Genomic DNA, 25,418 nt, shown 5'->3' with positions numbered 1-25,418 from the left:
TTCAAGAAGATTAGCCTCGTATTTTGTGTTGAATACTATGTCTACTCCTTTTCCTTGATTGTCATTGCCTGAATATAACATTTTGTATTAATTGCTCAGAAAGATCTCACCAGTTTTGGTCTTTTTTGTTTCAGTCACTCCTATTATGTCGATCTGGTACTTATCTAATTCCTCAGCTAGCTCCATTTCTTTGCCATTCAGGCTTCTTACGTTGATAGTAGTACCGATCTTTAACTCTGGTGATGTTGAGTTGGGGTTTGTTTTCAGATTTGTTCTGGTAGCTGACTTATCGCTGTTCGCCCTGGTTCCCTGGCAAAAACAACCAGGGCCTTGTTTAACCGGGCGACGCCCCAGCCAGCATGAAATTTTGTCATGTTGTACCATGATTTTTTATTTTGGTTTAACCAATAAGAATACAATTTGGTCGGCTAAATCCCAAATTGCCAGCCCATCCTCGTTCGTTCAGTATCCAAGTAGATACCCAACAGGGCGCACCACGAGAAGGTGAGGATTGGACATTAGGTCAGAAGCCCTGGTCGGTTCTCCGCATTCCTTTAAGGGCTATGTGGAGGTCTCCTCTCAGTTATACAGCTTTGACCCTTAAGCACCCCCTATATTTACGTATTAAAAAAAAACCTATTACTGTGGTTTTACGTGTGTTTATTTAGTTCTGGTTATTTAATGAAAGTCTTGCAGTGGATAGGTTTCCTAAGGAGTGGAAAGAAGGCAAAATAGTACCACTCCTCAAGCATAGTTCTATGACAGAAGTCTCCAATATACACCAGTCTGTATAACTGCAGTTGTGGTCAAGATGTTGGAGAGACTGAGAAGGAATAGAATAGAATACAGAATTGGGTTGATGGACATTGCATGGTTTATGATAGTTAGTTTATGATAGTTGGTTTATGATAAAGTGACAAGTGTATTAGATAAGGGAGAATCATATACAGTGATATTCTTAGACTTTGCAAAAGCATTTGATAGATTACTGGTTTGCTAGTAGATAGTCTGATAGATAGACTGATCTATTAGTACAGGGAGATTGGAATGCAAAAATCAGAATAGATATAGAAAGGATCTCAAGAACTGTTTCCCCTTTTGGATTAGGAGAAACAAATGACTAGGTATAAAACTGATAGAATTTGCTCTGCAGAATGATCTCACCATCTCCAACACTTCTTCTTCCTTTCCAGGCTTATAGGCTAAGTGGCCTTTCCAAACTAAATTCCATCTTTTTAAAGGTCTTCGTCTGCATCAGGTACCTTTTGCGTGGTAATTTAGAATTTGTTTAGGTATTCTGCTTCTATTAATTCTCAGTATGTGTTCTTTCCATTTTTCTTTATAGCAAATAACTGTCTCATTTAGGGAGTTTGTAATACCATATCCAACACACTTTCCTAAAAGATCATGAAAATGGACCTGGTTCTCCCCAGTTAGAAGAACTCAGAACCTAATTTATTATGTACTAATAAAAACTAAATATAAAACCTGTATACCTCAGAGAACTAGATCTTTACCAGGTGCTGACATTGGAAGTGATCATAATAATACCGTATAGTGCACCCTTACATTTCTATTCCTATCAAGATATCTACATTCAACCATGTTTCACTTATTCCAACAATTTTTGGGTGAATAAACACAAACAATGAAACAATTTCATCCCCTATTTCTGAGGCTTTTGTAAATAAACACATTAGTTTCCTTTTATGTCTACTACCAGTTCTATCCAAACCACCTGTTGGTTGCGATTTCTGAACCATACCTGCTCTTGCCCACTTAACTTGATCACTACTTACCCATCTATCTCCTCAGTATCGACTACCCCTATAATATCCTGATTCATTCCATTTCTATGCTTATCCTCCCCATAGACACATTCCCCTACTTCTATTACTTCCAACATCCACTCTCCCTATGCCATGTCTCTCTGTCTGCCTGGGCTCCACCCGTTTCCCTGTTACACTTTCATTCCCATTCCCTATTCATCACTCACACTACTACTACTACTATTACTGTAAAAAAAAATTTTCAAAGCGCTTTACATCGATTTTTTACATAGGTCAAGTCCCATGAGAACTAAATAATCTTGTTTGTTTCTATGTATATTTTGCAAAATATTAATGTAGTTAACCCTGTGAGAAGTGAATGTATTTACTGTTTTAACATCGAAAACAAAGGCAATGCTTTGCCATCGGAACTTTGTTTGTATATAATTATGTTTAAGAGCGCAGGAAGGTTGTTTATTAGTTTTGTGTATGGGAAAGGCTTACATGCTCTGTGCTAACACCTTTAAAGTTAGTTTTCAAGAGTGCCGCTAGGTTTAGTGAAGTTTCTGCAGGCCTGAAAGGACAAGCAAAGTATCAAAGAGGTCCGCTAGTTTTAGAGACAAGTTTCCGCGCCAGCAAAATACGATCAAAAGAATGCATGGAGAAGAACAAAGATCAGGTCAAACTTAAAAGAAAATGAAAGAGTCATGCCGAATTCTTCAGGGTTTACTACCCTTAGTGCAAGGTTCCGAGATCGCAGAATAAAAAGGGACTGAGCCAAGCATAAGAGGCTTCCCGGTTCCAGTCGCAAGAAGAGAGGAGCTTCCAGGCCAGAGAGAGGGCTTCCAGACGTTGTCAAAAAAGGAAAGGCTTCCAGATGCCAGAGAGGAGAGAGGGATCCTGGTTGAGAGTTGGTGGCAGTTTCAGTTTTTTGGAGGCGGCAGTTCTAGCTATTGGAGACAGCAGTCATCCAGGCATTTTCGGCGAGCCAAAGCAGAGGAGAAAAGGCAATGTAAATTACCTGAGGTAACTTCGCACGGAAGATTTTCTTTTACACCATGGGAGAACAACCTTTTGCCGGTCACAGTCCACAGCCCACTATTTTCCCAATGAGATACTGCTGAATGCCAGACATTCCTGGAGGAAACTCGTAATCTGAGATGAAAGAAATGCCATAAGATGGACTTTTAAGAGATTGTTCAATAGTAATAAGTGTCTAACTGATAAGCTTAGGCGTTGCTGGTTATTCATTACTTATTTTTTCACGGTATTAACAACACCACAAACACTTTTATCAACAAGGATGTTTTATTAACACTAATATTTCGCTGATTTTCAAATCAGCATCATCAGAGCACAACACACATGTAAACGCGACAGTGAGTGAAACAATATAATTGCAGAAAGACAAAAGATCTAAAGTCCTATTTTTGGCGCCCTCTAACAAGAAAAAAAAAAAAAAAAAAAAAAAAAAAAAAAAAAAGCAGCAGTTATCCAGGAGTTTTTTCTTAGGATAACCGTCTCCCAAATTTTTGGCAAATTAATGCAACCATATTTGTTAAGGTTGGGAGAATTCTTCAAAGCCATTGCTGACTCAAAAAATAGTCTTTCAGATCTATAACGACTCCTAAATAGCACATTCGTTTTTCTCCATCTAATCCTGTGTGAAGGAGTGTCCAAAGCGTGGTCTGCCAGTCCCGACTTGCCATAGTAATAGTAGCGAATGTATCTTTCATGTTCTTCCAGGCGGATGTTCACTGATCTTCCTGTTTGCCCATAATAGGCCAAGTCACAGTCACAGCTGCTTTTTTTTTTTTTTCTCGTTAGAGGGCGCCAAAAATAGGACTTTAGATCTTTTGTCTTTCTGCAATTATATTGTTTCACTCACTGTCGCGTTTACATGTGTGTTGTGCTCTGATGATGCTGATTTGAAAATCAGCGAAATATTAGTGTTAATAAAACATCCTTGTTGATAAAAGTGTTTGTGGTGTTGTTTATACCGTGAAAAAATAAGTAATGAGTAATAAGTGTCTTTAAAAGAATCAATTGGCATGTTGGAAGTTGATATAAAATTTGTAAAGATAACTTAGCAGAGAGTTAGCTAACCTCTTTGCAAGTAAACTAGAAGTTAAAGAAGTTAATTAGGGTTAAAGTAAATAGGTTATAATTTATACTAAAGATGTTATAAATGGATAGAGAAAGCAATCTCCCTATTGTTTAATTCATGTATAATTTGTAAATAAATGTGTTTTAACTATTTGTTAAAAGAGTGCTGCCTGAACTTTTATTTTACAGCTGCACTGTTCTTAAATAAATCGGACTTGAGTGGGAAATAATTTAAGGCAACAAAAACGCAGTTCAATTACTTATGAACCACGACTGTTAAAGTAAACTTTGATGAAAGAAACTTCGCTCGTGAGAGAGAGAAATCTACCGGAAGTTTTATTTAGTCTTATGCCAATGAAATGATATATTGGTGGCGCAGTCTCACAAAATAAATTTCCAGTATTCATAGGCATTCGACTAGTAAATACAGAAGGTGGATAATCATAGTATGCAGTAGAGTAAATGAGTAGAGTGTCTCAAGTTTGCTCACTCCAAAGACATTCAAATGCAATTTCTCGCTTCACTATTCTCCCAAATACATCCACATATGTACAAACTGCACTCCCTTCTCCTCACACAGATCTTCCAGCATAACATTCATGATTATTGCTCTACATTTAAGCTCATCACTGTCTTACCTGAGCCAGTGCCATAGGTAGGAGGTGCCCTTGTGCAAAACTTTTTTCAGCACCCTCATAAAATAAGCTTCCATGAAAAATTTTACTTTGTTAAAAGTACAAAACAGTTTATTTAAATAAAATTGTAATCACTGAAATTTAAATTAATTAAAATTATGTAAATTGTAAAAATTGTAATCACTGAAATTCATTAATAAGGAATTTTTAATAATAAAAATTTTCAAAAATGTTTATTCCTTAATATATAAATACAACAGAATATATATATAAACAAAAATTACTTTTATTTTAATATAAAAAGAAATATTACATAACAAAGATAATTTGGATATATGCTTTTTAACTATATAACAATTAGTATAAATATATATTTATTTTACATATTTATCCGTCTTGCTTAAGCTGCCACAAAATTTTTAATAATAACTTTAATATCTAATGAATCCATAATATTATTTTCAATTGATAAATCCGTTAGAGGCTCTCCAGACATTGTTGACCGCAAATAATTTTTTATTAGTTTCAGTTTTGAAAAACTTCTTTCCCCTGATGCTATGGATACTGGTAATGTTAAATAAATATGCATCACAATCACAGTATTCAGAAACGTGTCGGTTAATTTATTTTCATATATATAATTTACGTAGGCTGCTCAATAAGTAATAAGACTATATTTATACAGAAAACCATGAGACGCGATGCATTTGTCCCAACGTTGCGTCCACTTCTTAAACACATGTGAAAGTCGGTTTTTTGAGAGTTCTTTCAAAAAACCGCCTCTGCAGCTTTTACACATGCTTTGTTGCTTTCAAAATGGCAGCCTCTTAGTGGTTTCTTGAGCTGAGGAAACAGCCAGAAGTCGCACGGTGCGAGATAAGGACTGTATGGAGGGTGTGGTAGGATACCTGTGTTGTTCTTCTGCAAAACACTCCAGCAATATGTGGCCTTGCATTATCGCAGTGCAGTAAGAAGCCATTCTTCAGCAATGGACGCTTCCTTTTGACGTGCTTGATGATAATCGCTGCTGTGTTGATCATTGTCTCTGTGATGGGCGTTGAAGGTCTTCCCTCACGTTCAAGATCTTCTACATTTTGCCTTCCTTTCATTAAAAGTTTTATGCCAGCAAAAAACACTTGCCCTCGACATTGCTTCATCGTGTAAAGCTTCGCGTGTCTGATGCCGATTTTTGCAAATGCACACAAAATTTAATCGCATAACACTGTTCCAAGGATGCTTTCATTTCGAAGACTGGTTGTGCCTATTAGGTACTCTGAAACAAGCTTGCGTTTAGTCACGTGACACTGGCACATCAACCCGTATACGCCATCTATCAACCTCTTTTGTTAATACAGACAGCAACATTTCTTTATTCCATAGAAATTAATATTGTGATGTAGTGGTTTCACCACAGTAAAATTAGTCTTATTAATTATTGAACAGCCCCTGTAAAACATCCTGAAGAGCCAACTCTTTTTTAATAAAACATTGCAGAGTTTTTAATTCCTCAAATAAAGTCATAAAATCAATATAGCGATTGTCAGAATCTTGATTGTCACTCAGTTTTAAGTGCAAATCTTTACAATGTTTCATTAAATCTTCATCGCTCCAATCTTTTAATTTACTAATGGCTCTTATAACTTTAAAGTCCTTGCTATGTTGTTTTAAGAGTATGCATCTTTCTGTGACTGAAGTTATTGTCGTTTCTAAAATCACAAAGAAAAAATTTATTTAAAAATTTTTTTTAGGATCATGCGTTGTCTCATCTGATGCTTCGTAACCAAACATTTTTGTTTTTGTTCTTTTGCAAATGTCTGGAAAAATAGGATCAATATTAAGATCGTTTGCTACTTCTTTTGCAGTTCTAATAATATTTTCAAAATATTGGTCTGTTTGGCGAGTAGTTAATTCTTGTACAACATAATCAAGATTTTCTGTAATTTTTCCTATATCAAGGAACTACAAGGGGGGTAATTATGGAGAGCTCAGAAGACAGCTTGCAAGTGTAGCATGGAATGAGGAGTTAGCTGGAAAAGAGATCAATGCAGTTTGAGGGATTTTCAAAAACTATTTAGTAGATGCAATGTCTAAATGTATTCCAAGGGTGAGAAGGTTAAATAAGATAGGTGTGAGATGGATGAATAAAGAGATTAAGCATGCGATACAGAGAAAAAGGGCATTGTGGAGGCGGCATAAGAGAAGTGGAATTATCAATTTCATGAGGTCTACAAAAACCAGGCAAGGAGGATGACTTGGTTGGTGAGAGTAGCTAAAGAGAGGTATGAACAGCAGTTAGCTAATGAAGCCAAAAAGAATCCTAGGGAATTCTTTCGATATGTAGCCAGCAAAAGAAAGAATGATTATGGAAGGATGACATTGATTGGAGGAAATGGTATAAAGACAGCTGTTGCAGAATGTGTGGTGGAGATACTTAATGAGCAGTTCATAAAGATCTTTCAATCTTGTGAATGTGACTTCGTGGAGAGATTGAGAGCAGTTGATGATGGGGAGGAGGTCTGACTGACTGTAGGTGAGCAAGAGGTGTATGGGGAGTTGAGTAAACTAGATGTAAATAAGGCTGTGGGACTTGATAATATATCACCGCGTATTCTGAAGGAATGTGCCAGAGAGTTAACACCTGCCTTGACATATTTTTTTAATACGAGTCTTGCACTTGGTCAAGTTCCTAAAGAGTGGAAGGAGGGCAAGATTGTGTCACTTCACAAAGGAGGTGATCGAACTCAAGCATCAAACTATAGGTCTCTGTGTCAGGTGTTGTGGTTAAGTTGTTGGAGAAGCTTGTGAGAACTAGGATCCAGAGCTGGGTTGACAACAGTAGTATAATCTTTGATGGACAGCATGGATTTGCTAAAGGGAGGTCATGTTTTAGTAATCTACTTACTTATTACAATAAAGTGACTGCTTCCTTGGACAGAGGAGAAGGATACACAGTAATATACTTGGATTTCGCAAAGGCTTTTGATAGAGTATCTCATGATAAGTTGACAGTCAAACTAGAGCATATGAGGTTGGATATTAGATTAGTGCATTGGATTGGAGACTGGAAATCTGATAGTTATCAACAAGTTGTGTATGGGAGTGCAATATCCAGGAAAAGGAAAGTCACTAGTGGAGTGCCTCAGGGGGTCTGTTTTAGGGCCATTACTATTTAATTTGTATATTAATGATATTGGCGAAGATTTGGATGGAGATATTCAGTTGTTTGCAGATGATGCAAAGTTGGGACGAACCATAAAGAGTAGTGAAGATGTGGCCTTGCAAGAAGACTTGAATAAATTGAGTAATAGGGCAACCAAATGGGGGATGCGAGTTCAATGTTGCAAAATGTAAGGTTTTAAAATTTGAAAAACAAAGATGGGATGCAGAATTTATGCTTGGTGAGAATATATTGTTGGAGGTAGAGGAAATAAAAGATCTGGGGGTGATAGTGGATAAGGATCTAAAATTTAGGGGATATGTCGCCAAAATTGTGAAGACAGCAGAAAGACTTCTGGGAATGATGCGGAGGACACTGACGTGTAGAAGTAGGGAGATTGTTGTTCCATTGTATAAGGCTTTGATTAGGCCACACATGGACTATTGTGCTCAGATTTGGTCACCGGGTTTTCAGAAGGATGAAGAGATGTTGGAAAGGGTCCAAAGGAGACTGACTAAGGTAGTATCTGACCTCTGGAATGTTGAGTATGAGGAAAGATTGAGAAGATGTAATTTGAAGAGTCTGGTGGAGAGAAGGAAGAGGAGAGATATGATAGAGACCTACAAGTTGGTAAGGGGTTGTTATAAGATCAATGGTGGAGAAGTTCTGCAGAGAATAGTGGGATATCAGGGGAGAACCAGAGGTCATCCCTGGAAAATGTATAAAGAGGGTATGAGTAGGGGAGTGAGAGGCAGGTTTTTTTCGTGCAGAGTTGTGAATGATTGGAATGCCTTGCCTGAGAACGTGGTGTCTGCAAGGAGTTTGAGTGTGTTTAAGACACGGTATGATGAGATGTGCGTGTGATAAAAGGACCTCCCAGATGAGTCTTTGACTCCATGAGGTCTTGGGAAATAATAATAATAATAATATTTTGCCTCTTTAACCATTTCTAAAATTTTTTGTTTTATAGCTTCAGAAATTATATGGATGATTTCATTTTGTATTTTATCACCTAAATAATGAGCAATGTTCTTTTTTGTGATGTTTGGATGCGATGCAAGTGTCCTGCCATTATCGAATCAAATTTAGCGACAGTTTCTATTAATTTTAAGAAATTGCTGTTATCATTTTCAAAAAGTTTTTGTGAAGAACCTCTAAAAGCTATACACCGTCTTGATAAATATTGTATTATGTAGATTAACTGTTCTATACCAGATTGCCAATATTTTTTCTCAGTTTTGTATAATCTTTATTGTGTGCAATCAATAATGCATTTCTTAATCAATGACATTTTAAGTTTGCTGTATTTTGAACAGTTTTTAATGTGCGTGGAACTTGTCTCGTGTATTTTTAATATATGACTCAACTGTTGCCAATCGTTACAACCGTATTCGTAAGTTGGGAATTTTGACTACCAAATATTTTGCAATAATAAATGAAAACTGAATTTCGCTATTCTGAATAAACTAAATAACTTTGTAAAAGTTTTTCTCCATTTGCTAAAGTTCGATAATAGTATGAATCGGAAAACTTGCGGCCAGATTCATCTTTGGGAGATTCTTTATTAACTACTTGACATGGGCAATGCTCAGCGAAACAATCTCTAACTTTGGTAGTTATATGATTAGGCCAAGTGCCTGGATCATTAATAGTAAAATTTGAAGTTTTGTGTTTCACTGAATCGGAATCCAATATTTCTTCTGCTGCAACTTCTGTAGACAGTCCAGTCAGGCCAGTTTCATTTTCACATGTAACATTTGTTTCTTCATAGTTATCTTGTGTTCTCTTTTTTCTGTAGTAGAGCTACATGGAGTACTTGCTTCGTCAGAACTTTCTGTTCTTCGTTTTTTTATGTGGTCCTGAAGTTAAAAATTTATTCAGCGATTCAACCAATTTATGTTCCAGTTGTTCTCGTTGCAATTGTCTTTTCCTGTTTTGTGCACCAGATAACTTCTTTGGCTTTTTTTCCCTGACATCGAAGGGTTAACACACTTGGTTAGACTTTAAAATAAGAAGAGCGTTAAAAGTTGTCCACCAAAATAAATAATAATTTCTGATATTTTCCCTTAAACTTATTTTTTAACCCCTTAACCGACTATTATTTTTAAGGTCCAAGACTGACTATCTTTTTTTTTTATTACAGAATTTGATTTTTTCAGATGTTTTGAATAATAAATATGCTTACATTTTAGGTATTTTTTGAAAATTAACATGTAGAGATATTAGTCACTGATTGATTTCTCGGTGATATTCATTTAATATTTTTTGCATTCTGGTAATTGTTTAATAATTAAGAAATTTCTAGAATATTAAAATTATTTATTAAAGTAATTAGTAAAAGGACCCCAACCCCGATGTCTTCCAACCAAAACAAGAACAAATATATAAATCTTTTATTGAAAATTATTTATTTTCTAGACGTCTACCAACATAACATAAAAATCTCTTGTTTTTGAAATAAGATAATTATCTAAAATGAAAACAATTTAACTGATTTTCAAACTTAACAAAAATATAAAATAAAGCACCTCCGTAGCGCAATTGGAATAGGCCTAAGTTCGATTCTTGTTGCAACGGGAGGAATCTTTATCTGGCCCATTTTCAATCAAAGGTGAGTTAGCCAATCTCATATGGAGGTAGCAGGGTTTTTTTCTCCTGGAAACTCTGGTTTTTCATCCTGCATACAGACATAGCATACTAGTTATGGTGATGGTGGAGGTGGGTGGCAGATGGCATTGATGATGATTCATAGTAGAGGCTCAGTATAGTGGTTGAGACAGTTGTAGGTGTCCTCCCACAATGAGTCTTCGGACTCCTTGGAGGTGTCAGGAATAATAATAATAGATGTACTTACTTTATGTGAATAATAATCCAAATTCACAAAAAATTTATTAAACAAAAGGCAACTGCACAGTAGCACTGTTACTGTAACGCACAAAATGAAATGATGCAAAAATACACCAAAAAAGTATCAAGAAAGGGCCAACTGCAGTATGTGTAAACAAACTTACACCATCTAAAGAGTTTTATAGCTCATAAATAACCTATATTTATTCATTTAATTCGCGCCAATAGTCTATCCCGCATATATATGGGATTTTTAGCTATGGTTCCTCAGCTGGTTAATATGTTTATAATTTATAAACTATTATCTTTAAAATTTTATTTGTCTATCAAAAATCCAAAAATAAGTCCACAATTAAAATCAAAGTCAAAAATTGTCCAAAGTCACTTATACACAGAATACGCAATACACTCAATACATTTCACATTCAAAATTGAAATGATGCTGAAAAAAATGTAAGAAGTGCATATTTGGATAGATGCCATCCAAATTCGAAGCGGAATTTAAGAAAAAAACATGTTTCAGACTAAATATTTTTGGATAGATCAGTTTTCTGAAACTTCAGATATCGTGTACCCCTCTTTAATTTTCATTATTACCAAGTACCTTTTCAAAATAATAATAATAATAAATAAAAATATATTTCATTGTAAATGTCTGTTTTATTTGAATTTAGATGTACATTTAAACAAAAAAAAAAAGATTTATTTTTAATAGAACAAAATTTATAAAGATACTATACATTTTTACTTAATATAAATAATTTATCATCAATGAGAGGAGTGAAATTGCTTATTTCTATATCTGCTATATAGAAATAATTGCTCTCTTTTGTGAGTTTTATAAATCCAGTCTTTAACCAAATGATCCATACTTAACAATTTGAAAGTTAAAAAATTATTCCAAAATTAAAGCTAAAAAATCATGCTGCGAGATATATGCAGGGATTTTTGGAAACTAAAGTTTTCAGGAAAAAAAAACTGAAAATGGGTATGACTTACCAAGAAGCTTCTATTCTCCATCACTTCTTCTGTCCTCAATAGCAGTTTCCTTGTGTGCAATCAAAGTTATCTAACCAAATAGTCATCTTCTTTCCCATTATATCAAGCAAAAATTACCAGTAATTTAAGACTTGAGATATGTAATGAACAATCCTTGACAAATTACTAATGAGAAGTGAAAGTGTGCACGATTGTAGGACAGTAGAGAAAAAGCAACTATTAAGAAGTGCATATGATTGGTGCGATATTAACAAAAGATCGTGCGACCAAACAAAACAAGCTGACAATTGAATTGAAATGCTAATTCTCTTAAACCGATTTCCATAATATCTGAAATGCATTCACTATATATTTCTTAGTTTTAACACGTTCATGACAGGGTAGCATCAAGCAAAACCATATGTAGCACCTGCAACATGTGGTTTGCTTGAGTGTATATAGCAGTTTCTGTTGGAGGGAAGATGTGATTCATTAGTTAGTGTTTATATTCCCAGTTGTCTGTAATTGCATTATTTGTTGAGAAATATATTACACAGTCGGCAAATATCTGTGAACCTTATCCAGTGACATGATAAAACTAATTGGTTTTCCTGTTTCTACAGTATAATGACTGTTGGGGATGGCAGAATCGTTTACCCAATGTGAAATTCGGGGCGATAGAGACGCGCAATTTGAGTAGGAGAATTCATGCATAATATAATTTTATATATATATATAGACTATAAAAGTTTATGAAATTCACATCGTATGATACTTTATGGGTTGTTTCCTTAAGTATCTAATAAGTGGGTTCTAAAATGTTTAATTTTAGTATGTATGACTATAATTTTTTATTAATAAAATATAATAAGAACATATTTAACTGTCAATGGGAAATGGCACCTTTTTTATTTGGTAAACTAAACGCTGTATTTTTGTTGTTGCCGTTTTTGTTGCCGTAATACGGCTGAACAAGCGCCCTTATTAAGCAGCGCCATGAGGCAGGCTGCCTCTTTGCTACATCCTGTCAACGGTACTGGGCAAAGCACAGTGTAAGAATGAATTCACGGTCTGTCTTAAATTAATAATTTCCACTAAAAATATAATAAACAATCGAGAATATTTATAAAATTTTCGCTGAGTCGATACTTACTCTGTGAAATAAAATCTGTGGTAATATTTATAACATTTCACTTCAAACATATAATAAAACTGACGATGTATTAAGTTAAAAATGTTGTTAGATTATTAAGAATTCTTAATAATTTGACTGATTTAAAATTTCATTTTTATTACATTAACTATAATTTGTAATTGTGTAATTTATATAGTACGATATAATTCAAGAAAAAGAAAATTTATATTTTTTTTTTATTATTTCCCGTGGTGAAATGGCACCCTTATCTTCAAGCGCCCTTGTGCAGCACACAATCTCCACAACCGCACGTTGCGGCCCTGACCTCAGCAACAAATACACTGACAGTTTTTCCCACTATACTATTATCTTTCATTCTCCTCAATAACCTTATATTCACCCTTACATTCTCCTTATGTCCACTTAAATATTTGTTCCCATAACCACCACTAATTCTCTTGCTCATTTCCTCCTCACTCATATCCAGATAATGAATTATCTAGCTCATTCTCCCTCATGGAAAGCAGACCTTATGGACTCTCTCATTAACTAATCCTCTAATAATGCAATATCCATATGCTACTATTCTCAAGTCATTCATCACCTCTTTATTCTTTCATTCTATCCATTTGCACTCTTATTTTGTTTCTACTAAATGGCTAATATCACTTTGCATATTCCTCGTTTCATTTTGAATAACTCTTTCTTCAAATCTTGCATTCCTGTAATTTCACTCTCTGTTACTCCCGTAGTCTCACTCCCTCTCATTCTGCCATAGTTTTCATTTTCTCATTCCTACTTTTTGTGAACCATGCAATATTCTGACATCTCAGGCTACAAGTTCATATTCAACCAGTGCTTTAAACATTGATCTTCATACTGTTCTTCAATGGGGTAAGGACACATTATCATGTTCAACACCACCAAAACACAGTCTTACCTTTTCTCTCACAAAAGAGAACTCAACTTACCTACCCTTACCCTCAGTAACACACCAATCATCAGACAAGATCAGATCTCTCTCTCTCTGTGCAGACTAAAGTGTACTTGCAGTCTCTCCTGACATAAATACATACATCAATAGTCTCCTCGGCATCCAAGAAACTAGGCATTCTCTTTCATTCAAAAGGCTACTTTACACCCAATCAACACCTAACTTCAACGCCAAAGATCACAAGGTCATGGCATCGGTGTTTTGGGATGCTAAAGGCATTTTATTTATTAATTATCTTGAAAAGGGTAAAACAATAACCGGTGAATATTATTCCGATCTTTTAACCAGACTAGATGAAAAAATTCATGAGAAAAGACCAGGTTTGCAGAAGAAAAAAATTATCTTTCAACAGGGCACCTGCCCACAAAGGTGTTTTGGTAATGGGAAAATTAAGGGATCTACACTATGAATTGTTGGAACATCCACCCTATTCTCTAGATTTGGCTCCTGCTGACTTCTGTCTCTTCCCAAAAGAAGGAGCGATATCCAGGAAAAGGAAAGTTACTAGTGGTGTGCCTCAGGGGTCTGTTTTAGGGCCATTACTGTTTAACTTGTATATTCATAAGAAGAGATCACTGAAGATGTGGCCTCACAAGGAGACTTGAATAAATTGAGAGATTGGGCGCGAGAATGGGAATGCGAGTTCAACGTTGCTAAATGTAAGGTTTGAAAATTTGGAAAACAAAGATGGGATGCAGAATTTATGCTTGGTGAATTATATATTGTCGGAGGTGGAGGAAATAAGTGATCTGGAGGTGATAGTGGATAAGGATCTGAAATTTAGGGGACACATAGCCAAAATTGTGAAGACAACACAAAGGCTTCTGGGAATGATGCGGAGGACACTGACTTGTAGAAGTAGGGAGATTCTTGTTTCATTGTATAAGGCTTTAATTAGGCCACACATGGACTATTGTGCCCAGATCTGGTCACCTGGTTTTCAGAAGGATGAAGAGATGTTGGAAAGGGTCCAGAGGCGACTGACTAAGGTAGTTTCTAACCTTTGGAATGTCAAGTATGAGGAACGATTGAGAAGATGCAACTTGCAGAGTCTGGTGGATAGGAGGAAGAGGGGAGATTGATAGATACCTACAAGTTGGTAAGGGGTTGTTATAGGGTCAATGCTGGAGAAGTTCTACAGAAAATAGTTGGAGATCAGGGGAGAACCAGAGGTCATTCCTGGAAACTATATAAAGAGGGTGTGAGTAAGGGAGTGAGAAGCAGGTTTTTTTTTTCATGCAGAGTTGTGAATGATTGGAATGCCTTGCCTGAGAGTGTGGTGTCTGCAGAGAATTTGAGTGTGTTTAAAGCACAGTATAATGAGCTGTGTGTATGATAAAAGGACCTCCCAGATGAGTCTTTGACTCCATGGGGTCTTGGGTAATAATAATAATAAAATGATTTCATGGAATATATTCAGTTTTTTGCTGATGATGCAGGAAAGAGTTATAGTAAATGAAAGTAATGTAGAGATCCTGAAAATTATTTAAATAAACTAGCAGTGTGGACAAAGGTAAATGGTTTCTAGTTTAGTGGCCCAGTGTAAGGTGATGCACTTTGAGAAGAAGAGATCACAAGCTATGTATTATATTGATAAAACTGAACTGCAGGAAATTGATGAAGCCAGGGATTTTAGATGATTATGGACAGGAAGTTGGAGTTTAGAGAACATATTACAAAAGCAGTCACAACAGCACATCAGATGACATGGTTGTTGAAGAAAACATTAACAAGCAGGGATAGAGAAGTTATTGTTCTCCTTTATAAGGCTTAAAGCTACATATGGACTACTGAGCACAGATCTGGTCACCCAGATTTTGTGAGGTTGAAAAAGTGGCAGAGAGGATCCAAAGGAAAGTGACAAAGTCTATGGAATGCTCCCTTTGAGAACAGACTGAAGATCTGTGTACTTTAAAAATTAGCTGATAGGTGAAAAAGAGAAGACATGATAGAAGCATATAAATTATTAAAGGTTTCATAGGATTGACACTGAAGAGAACAAGGGAAAGGAAGAGAAGGGAGAGAACAAGGGCCACCCATGAAAATTATGTATGAGTGTGGTTTGCCAGTGTGTTAAACACGTGGAAAGGCTTCTGTGTTGGCAGTACATGTTAATTGATTTTCATAGTATTGATTATAACACAGAATGATAAGAAAATAATTAATATTTCGTAACTTATTGGCTGCTGTACTGCTGTTATCCCTAATTAGGACTTTGGGATAACATCAGTACAGCCGTGTCGAACTTTTCAAGGAGCATATATAGACTCGGATCATAGTTTAGTGATCGCAAACATCAAGTTGAAATTAAAAAGAAAATATAAACCCCATCATCAGAAACGAATAGATACAGCAAAAATAACTCTAGCAGAAATAGGAAGAAGGTACAGAACAGTGTTAGAAGAGAAACTTAAAAGTGTGGACAAAGAAAAAAAAATTGAATCAAAGAGTGAAAGGAGTAATGAAGGCGATAGAAGATGCAGTTGAAGAAACAGTACCAGAAGAAGAGAAGATCAAGAAGTGGATTAGACAAGAAACATTGAAGTTAGTACAGGAGAAAAGAATGTTGAAGATAAGAAGGGATACATCAGAACAAATAGAGGAGCAATATAGAAGAAAGCGTAATGAGGTGAAAAAAAGCAGTCAGAATGGATAAGATGAAATGGTTAATAGCCCATTCTATGCAATAATATAGAACAGCACTATGGAGAGCATAAAACTAGGGAGGTGTACAAAATGATTAGAACCATTAATAGAAGGTGGCAACCAAAACAGACCACAATTAAAGATGAAAAAAAGGCAAAGTATTGATGAGTAAAGATAAAATTGTACAGCAGTGGACAAGATACTGTAGTGAGTTATATAAAGAAAAACCAGATTTAGAGTTGGGAAACTGACTGAAGAATTGAAGCAGATATCACCACCATGTAATCAGTATAATATGAACATTTTAAGAGTAGAGGTAGAAAAAGCAATAGGATGGCTAAAACACAACAAGAGTCCTGGTGATGATAACATCACTGGAGAAATGATTAAATAAATATGGTGGCGAAAGTATGGTTACAGAAATGCACCAACTATGTAATATGGTATGGAAAGAAGGAAAATGCCAGAGTGGGTGAAATTGATATTAGTGACATTATACAAGAAAGGAAATAAGCTAGAATGTAAAAATTATAGAACAGTTGCCTTGACAAGTCACCTTGGTAAGGTGATGATGATGAGATTGACAGAAAGATTGAGAACACAATTGGCAGCATACCTTGCAGATGAGTAAGCAGGATTTAGGAAAGATAGAACTACAATTCAACAGATTTTGACAATGCAGTTAATAGCAGAGAAAGCTAGGAGAAAAAAACAAAAACATATATACTTACTTTGTTGATTTAAGAAGGCATTTGACAGCATCGGTGAGAAAGTGACATTAGTAGTGTGCTAGAATCCTATGGAATTGACAGAAAACTAATAGCTATATTAATAGATATAAGAATGCAGTTGCAGCAGCTAGAATAGGTGATGATTTGGGGAAATGGTTTAAAACAAAGAGAAATTGTTTTTGGAGTCAATAGCAGCTTTAAAACATACTCCAAAGCAGTGGTACTAGACAGGGGGATCCAATATCACCAAGCATTTTCATTGCACATTTAGAAAGAGCAATGGATAAAATGAGGAAGACACAAAAGGAATATTAGTGCATGGGATGAGAATTAACAATCTGAGATTTGCAGATGACATTGTTATTATCAAAGAAGACGAAAGAGAACTACAAAAAACATTGAAACTGTTAAATGAGGAAGGAAAGAGATCTGGATTTGTTATGAACTTGGAAAAAATGAAGACAATGGTATTTGATGAGAAGAACATGACACAAAAGTTACAATGTGGTTGGATGGAACTGCTATAGGAAATGTAAAAGAATTCACATATTTAGGGAGTAAAATGATATATGACTTGTACTGAAATAAAGAAATAAATTAGGATTGTAAAAGGAAGAACAAATGTGAAGGCCATGGATAACATCTGGAAAAGTAAAGTGATCAGCCCGCAAACAAAACTAAGAGTGCTGAAACATGCATCTTTAGCATCTGAAACGTGGGTAATAAGTGAGGAATCGAGAAAAACAATTTTGGCGGCATTTGAAAGAACTTGTTACAGCAAGATTCTAAGAATAGGATGGGTACAGAAAGTCACAAATGAAGAGTTCTATTGGAAGATATAACCAAAGGAGAACTTTATGCAGAAGATTATAAAATGGAAGCTGCAATTATTTGGACACATCTGCAGAATGAGTGAAGACCGAAAGATAAAGATATTCACGTTTGGTATTATGGATGATGTAAACAGAAGAGGTAGACCATACAGAGAATGGATGGACAACATAAAGGATTGGTGTGGAATGGGTGTACAGACACTGTGCACTGGACAAAGAAAGGTGGAAGAAGATACTGAAGGAGGCATCGGACACCAACAGGCAGTGAGCCCATGGTTCGTGATGATGACCTTATTAAATGGTATTTAGATTCCAGGAGTTTATGAAGTGCCCTGTTATTGTGACCTGGCTTACTGTGGACAGACAAGAAGAACTGTTGACATCTGCCTTGGTGAACATAGAAATTCATCCAGGGCTAGCAGACCATGCCTTGGATATCCCTTCACACAGGATCAAATGGAAGAAAACAAAAGTGCTACACAAAGTCATTATAAGTCAGAGAGGTTATTTTTGGAGTCAACAGCAGCTTTAAACCATATTCCAAACCTCAACATATGGCTGCATAAATTTACCAAAAATTTGGGAGACAGTCATTTTAAGATCTAATTAATATTTTTTTCTCTCTTTTTCTAACACAGATGGTACCTAATTAGGACTTTAGTTCTCTGTGTTGTCTGTTACAATTTTTTTTAAAATAGTCCCACTGTTATACCAAATTGTTGTTTTGTGTACTATGACAACTGTTCTTGTGCTCTGAAGATGCTGGATATAATACCAGCAAAATAACAGCAAATAAATATTAATTATTTTCTTATCTTTCTGTGCTATAATTAATACTGTGAAAATAAATTAACAGCCAGTGTGTTAGGACCTAGATGTTCTGCATGGAAGGTAGTGAAGGGGTTGCCAGAAGTGGCTGTGAGTGCTTTGTCAGTGAATGAATTTAAGGAGCACTGTGATAGATATTGTGTGAATAATTGCTATGTGTGTGATAATGGATCTCCTGCAAAGAGTCATCTGACTCCATGTTGATACCTGTATAATAGTAAATCTCATTATTATTAGTGCCAACGATGCATTACTCTGTTGTTATAAGCTGTAGTTTCATTTACCATAAATACTGAAAAAAATTTAATATTAAAATAAAAGTCAACTCACCATCCCACTTCTTCATCATATGAATATTATCTGGATCTCGAGTGAAACTGAAGGCATAACCACTATATGTTGTACCAAAGTCTATAGCCACTACAACAAAGTAACCTTGATGATGAGAACTATTTCCAGAATCAACAGAACAAGGACTGATGCGATGGTAAGAAGTCATATTAGGAGGATTATTTGATACTGAATGAATTCCAATGGATATATCACAGTCATCAGTAGATGATCTGGAAGTTGCATTGGCATCTGAAAATTTGAAGTTGTATTCATTTGTATATTAGATGAAAAGTTTTCAATTTTTAATCCCAATCCCTACAAGATTACACAATATCCAAACTTAAAATTTTCAACACTGGAGAATTGCAGTCTAGTTTTTTTAAAAAAAAAAAAAAAAAAAAAAAAAAAAAAAAAACAATGGTAAGCATTGTGGAATTTTTTCTAGATAAATAATTAATAGTAAATTAAAGAAATGTGTGCAGATGGCACCTGATTTTCAAGGAGATGAGGATATACTGGATGAGGCCCAGAGAATGTTAACAAAGATGGTGTCAATAAATAATAAATTACACGATAACTACAGTAATTAACTTTAATGAAATGAAGGTACAGATATTGCTCTGGTTTTTTTTTTTTTTAAAAAACTACTGAAAATAAGATAAGATGGTGCCAGGTCTCAGGAATTCTAGGTATAACACAGATGGAGGGAATGCTGTTTGCATTCCCTCTATTCAGAACCTTCTGAATAGAAGGAGGGAATATGATTTATAACTGGAACATATAAGTTAGTAAGGAACTGTTATTGGTTAAATTTGTTACTATAACTTTTTCAAGTTATTACCAGAGAAAAATTTTTATAAAATGGAGAGAGGCAAAGGTAGAAGTAGGGGACATTCCTGGAAGCCATATAAGGAGGGTGTTAGTAGAGGAGTATGGAGAAGGTGTTTGCATGTGGTAAGTGAGTAGAATGCATTACCTAAGAATACAGTAAGTGCGGAAATGGCAAATGAGCTTGAGGCAGGGTTCAGCGAGCTTGTGTGTGTGTGTGACAGGGATAACACCTGCAATGATCTTTTGACAGCATGGAGTGCTAATATTAATAATTTAAACTGAGAAAAAAACAAAACCCCAACAAAAAAAATTTAAAAATATAGCATCCTTTCTTTCATAGTTCTAGGATAGTTGGAGAGGGAGACAGAGCTACCGAGAAAGGAAGTGGAAGGCATGAAAAATGAGTTTATCATGTGAAGGAAGAGATTAGAAAACATGAAAATGCTGACTATGTCAGATGAATAACTGGTGTGAGAGAAAGTTATGGGAACAAGGAGAGAGAGAATAGGTGAACCTGGGAACGAGAGAAAGTCTAGAGTGAGTGCATAAGCAAGGAAAAAAGAGATGAAAGGATGGCAGATGATTAATGAGAGAGCAAGGAAGGGGAGTGTTGAAGGAGAGCGAGAGGGATGTAGGTAAGGGAATGAATGGATCTATGAAGGGGGAGTGATGTATGGAGATTCAGTGATTTGTGGTATGCAAAATAGAATGGTACAACGTAGTATGAAGAATTTGCGATAGAGAGTATATCTCTATGGCAAGCAAGGCAGAATGTGGATGAGTTGACAGTGATGGTTACAAATAATGAGAGGTAGTGTGAATTGGGTGGCAAGAGATTTGAGAAAAATGTTGAGGAAGACAGTGAGTGTACTGTCTAGATATGATAATTCAGAATTGAGGACTAGGAAAACTAGAGTTGCCAGGGTGGATAATAACTCAAAAGATGAGAGAATGTATAGTATATTGCAGAGTCAAATGCAGTTTTTAGAGAATAACAATAGGTATAGAAATAGCAGCAATGCATTGACATTTCTTTATGGAAATCCAGGATTATCAGGAATAAAGGGAGCGAAACTGGTGGCAGTGAAAGCCTGTCCAAATATAAATATTGGAATAACTGAAATATGGTTGATAGAAAATATACTGACTTAATTTAATTTTAACTTAAGTAAAATTAAATTTATGTAAAAGAAATTTAATTAGAAATTAAAGTTAAAGAAAGAAATTAAGTAGAATTAAAATTAACTTAAGTAGAGGAGTACATCAGAGTGATGTCTTATCACCTAATCTCTTCACATCTACTCTGGACAGCATCATTCGTAAAACTGACATGAAAGGTGGAATAAACACTGATGGTAAAATGTTAAATATCCTATTATTCATTGACGATGTGGTATTAATATCTCACTCTCCCGAGCTATTAGAATCAATGCTGAATGACATAAGTCAAAACTGCCAAAAAATTGGATTGGAAATACATCCAGACAAAACAAGGTGGATGAAAAACGAATACTGTAAAGATTAACACGATCACTCTAGAATCTCACACCATCAAAAAAGTTGAAGATTACTTGGACAGTCCATAAAAACGAATAACAACATATCAAAATTAAATAGCAAGGAGAAAAAGAGCTGCTTGGATAGCCTTCAACAAAATAAAATCAACCATCACCAACCAAAACATAGATATAGAAATAAGAGCCCACCTTTTCAATAGTCGCATCCTACCAGCATTAACCTCTGGCAGCGAAACATGGAACACAACTTTAAAAGAAGAACAAAACTTAATAGCAACTCAACGTGCAATAGAAAGAAGAATGTGCAACATAAATAAAATAGACCACGTAAGACACACAGAAATCAGGAAGAAGTCTGGACTCAAAGGTGCAGGACATCTCGCCAGAATGAGAGACAACAGATGGACAGTCAGAGTAAGAAATTGGTATCCTAGAGATACCAAAAGGAAACCTGGAAGACCAGCCTTAAGGTGGGAAGACCTGATGATTAAGAAAGTTGGAAGAAAATGGAGAAGAAAGGCCCAAGACAGAAACAGCTGGACTCTTTACGACCTGCAGTCATGGAGAAATCCTGACTCACATCACAAGTCCATCAAGGTAATATACTGACGGAAATAGAAGTAGAAGGGTATAGCATATTTTGGCAGGATAGGGAGGGAAAATGAGAGTGTTATGATATATGATGAGTTGAATCCTCTCAGAATGGAGAATTTAGAAGGAAATAGCACCAATGGTTTTGAAGGTGTGTGGTGCAGGATAGAGGTTGGAGCAAATGAGAATGGATATAAACTGATGGCATGGATAGGTAGGTAACTGACACCACAGAGCAGTATATGGTGTAGTGGAATCTTGGAGAATGAGAGTGACTGGTTGAGTGCCTCAGGGCTCTGTACTAGGGCTACCACTCTTTAATTTGTATATTAGTGATACAGGGAATGATTTATTATTATTGTTACACCCTACATGGAGTTGGCAGACTCACTGTGCAAGGTACATTCAACTGACAACATGTTGAACATATCAAATCTAAAAATTCTTAACACTCCCTGCATTAACAACATATTCAGGTAATGTAATCTATTCACTGACAATTCTCCATGTAAAAAATTACTCCTCACATCCCTCTTCGCTACACTCTTACACAACTTCCAGGGATAGCCTCTGGTTCTTCCCCTCTCACCTTCTACTCTTTATAATCCCCTCTGGATTAATCTGATAAAATCCTCTCACTAACTTAACCATCTCTATCATATCACCTCTTTTCCTCCTATCCACAAAACTCTGAAATCCACATTCTTTCAACCTCTCTCTCCATAGCCAACATTCCAGTCCTGATATTGTCAGTCACTCATCTCTGGATCCTCTCCAAAATTTTCACATCACAATGAAATCCAAGTGACTAAATCTGAGCACAATAGTCTAAGTGTGGTCTGACCAGTGCTTTATACAGCAGCACAACTTCCTTATCTCTACATGTCAGTGTACTTATCATAGTAGCATTACGATGTGCAGTCTTTGCAATATTCCCTCTGAACTTCAGTCTATTGTCAAATATCTCCTAAATCTCTAATCTCATCCACTGCTTCCAGTACAGCCTTATATTTCTGCACTCCAAAATGTTTGTAAATGATATATCATTTACAAACAAGTTAAACATCAGGGGCACGCCACTGGTTCCTCCTTTTTTTTGAGACACTGCTCCATCATACACAACTTGCCGATATTGTTCCGAGAACCAATCACCAATCCATCGAACCAATATACTATTTATTACCATCCTCTGCAGCTTGTATACCAACTTATCATGTGATAATCTCTCAAATGCTTTTGCAAAGTCCAAAAATATCACTGTATATGATTGTCCTTATATGTTTGTTACCTTATCATAAAATGCAAGTACATACACTGCTAAAACAAGACCTAATGTTTAAAAATCCATGCTGACCATTATAAAGAATACTACATCCATCAACCAATCTTGTATTTATAATTCTATTTATAAACCAAAATTCTATTTATAATTAATCTCTCCAACACCTTGACTATAACTGCAGTCTGCAGTTATACATACTGGTCTATAGTGGGGATATTCATGGTTTGCTGAGGATGCAAAACTGACGAGGACAATAGCTGATAAAAGTGCTGTATATATTTCACAGGATGATTAAAATAAATTGGCATGGGTGAAGGGTAGTGGTTGTCAATTTAATGTTGCAAAATGTAATGTTATGCACTTCGGGTTGAAAAGATTATATACTGTGTATCACACTGATAGTAGGATTGCAGGAAATTGATGAAGGTAATCGTGGACAGAGATTTGAAGTTCACAGGGCACACATTGCAAAATTTGGCAAAATAGGTCAAAGGATTACTTCAATGTTGAAAAAACACTAATAAGTAAAGATAGGGAAGTTTATTATCCTCCTTTATAAGGCTATGATTTGTCTGCATCTTGACTACTATGCACAGATTTGGTCATCTGGGTTTCTTGGGAATTAGGAGGTGGTGGAGAAGTTTAATAGACAAGTGATCGAGCTATGTGGAATGCTCCCCCATGAGGATATGTCAAAGATGCATTGGTTGAAAAATTTAGTTGATAGGTGAAAAAGAGGGGACATGATAGAAACTCATTAAAGGGGTTCTATATGACCTTCAGGCAATTTGTCACTTCATGAAGAACAGAGAGAGAGAGAGAGAAAATCAGAAATCACCCCTATAACTTGAATAAGAGTGTGATTAGTAAGGATGTGCACACTAGATTTTTTCTTCGAGAGCGGTGAATGAGTGGAATAGATCGCAGAATTAGTTGTGAATGAGTTTAAGGAGAGGAATAGTAAGTATTGGCCTACCACAATGATTTCTTTTTGATGCTCCATGGAGATACCCAAATAATAACAATAATAATAAATAGGGTCAAATCTAGACTCCAACTAGAGAAACTGTTTTCTAGGCCTTTCTTCAGCTTCGAGTTAATCAATTACTCTTTGGCACTGGAAAATGGGATTTTCTCTCTCTGAAACTGGGGTTTTTAACTCTGCATCAGTGGCAGCTTGTACATAAGCACTGTGACACTGCAGCACCCCCAAGGAAAAAACGAAAAAATTAAATTTTGTTTGTGTTTATAAATAATAACAATGCTTACAACATTATATAAATGCAATACAACATGTTAAAGGTTACAGCTTATGTTTCAACATTGATCGAATAGTTAATAATTGGAATTGTTTGATTAACGCTTTAGATTACGAAACAAGTGCACTGCGATTTAACGCAGTGTCAGAATTATCACGTTCAGTCAGTTCCGGCTAGACTCATTGACATTCGTTTGCACTTTTTACGTTTCGTTATTTCTGTGAGATACGAAACTGTTATTATTGGTGTGTTCGTGGTGAGGGTGAAATATTTTTGGTAAATCTTATTTTATTCTGTTAAAATAACATATTTATTTATTATAGATACAAGGCTGAATTATGACTAGTGTCACTGTTGAAAATATGAAAAAAACAAATGTACTGCATCAGTAATGCGTCGGAATGTCGAATCTGACACTGCTTGACGAGCAGTGTTGCTACAGATAAATTGTATGCTTGTGTGCGTTATTTCTGTGTAAGAAACTTTTATTATTGGTGTGTGTTCGTGGTAAGGGTGAAATATTTTTAATAAAGCAATCTTTTAATATGTAAATTTAATTATTAATAAATTGGTTACTGATAAGGAAAAAATGAATTTTTTTCTTATTTTCTATATGTAGCACCCTTACTTAAAATTTTCACTGGCTGCCACTGCTCTGCACCTTAAAAACTGACCATTATAAACAGTGCTACTCATTATTGCAGACAATGATTTGAGTGTTAGAATTTAGGGCCATGGGATAGCAGTAGTTTGTCTATGACCCCCCCCCCTGAAAAGTCTTGATTGACTGGTGGTTTTGGCTCATACTCAGCAATTACTTGAAGTTTAGAAATTGGCTGCTCACCTGTCTTTAAAAAGTAAGTAAGTGCTAAAGGAACTCTGCCTACTCCATTTGGGGAATAAAAGTCTTTAACAGATTTTTTTTTTATATTACTTTATTATGCAA

General features: G+C 35.5%; 1 protein-coding gene across 1 annotated transcript in view; it reads right to left on the bottom strand.

Annotated features, from left to right (window-relative positions):
- LOC150106300 (heat shock 70 kDa protein 12A-like) overlaps positions 1-25,418 on the bottom strand; it is a 152,666-nt gene that overhangs the window by 120,244 nt on the left and 7,004 nt on the right. The window contains exon 2 of the mRNA XM_090392973.1: positions 18,990-19,241. Within this exon, the coding sequence (XP_090249099.1) occupies positions 18,990-19,241 (252 nt within the window). The remainder of the gene's footprint in view (positions 1-18,989; positions 19,242-25,418) is intronic.

This window comes from Typopeltis vanoorti, chromosome 5 (genome assembly GCF_054136105.1).
Source record: "Typopeltis vanoorti isolate ZY-2024b chromosome 5, IOZ_Tvanoo_1.0, whole genome shotgun sequence".
Lineage (NCBI taxonomy): Eukaryota > Metazoa > Arthropoda > Arachnida > Uropygi > Thelyphonidae > Typopeltis > Typopeltis vanoorti.
The sequence above is the reverse complement of the archived record's forward strand: the minus strand, read 5'-3'. Positions and strand labels throughout refer to the sequence as shown.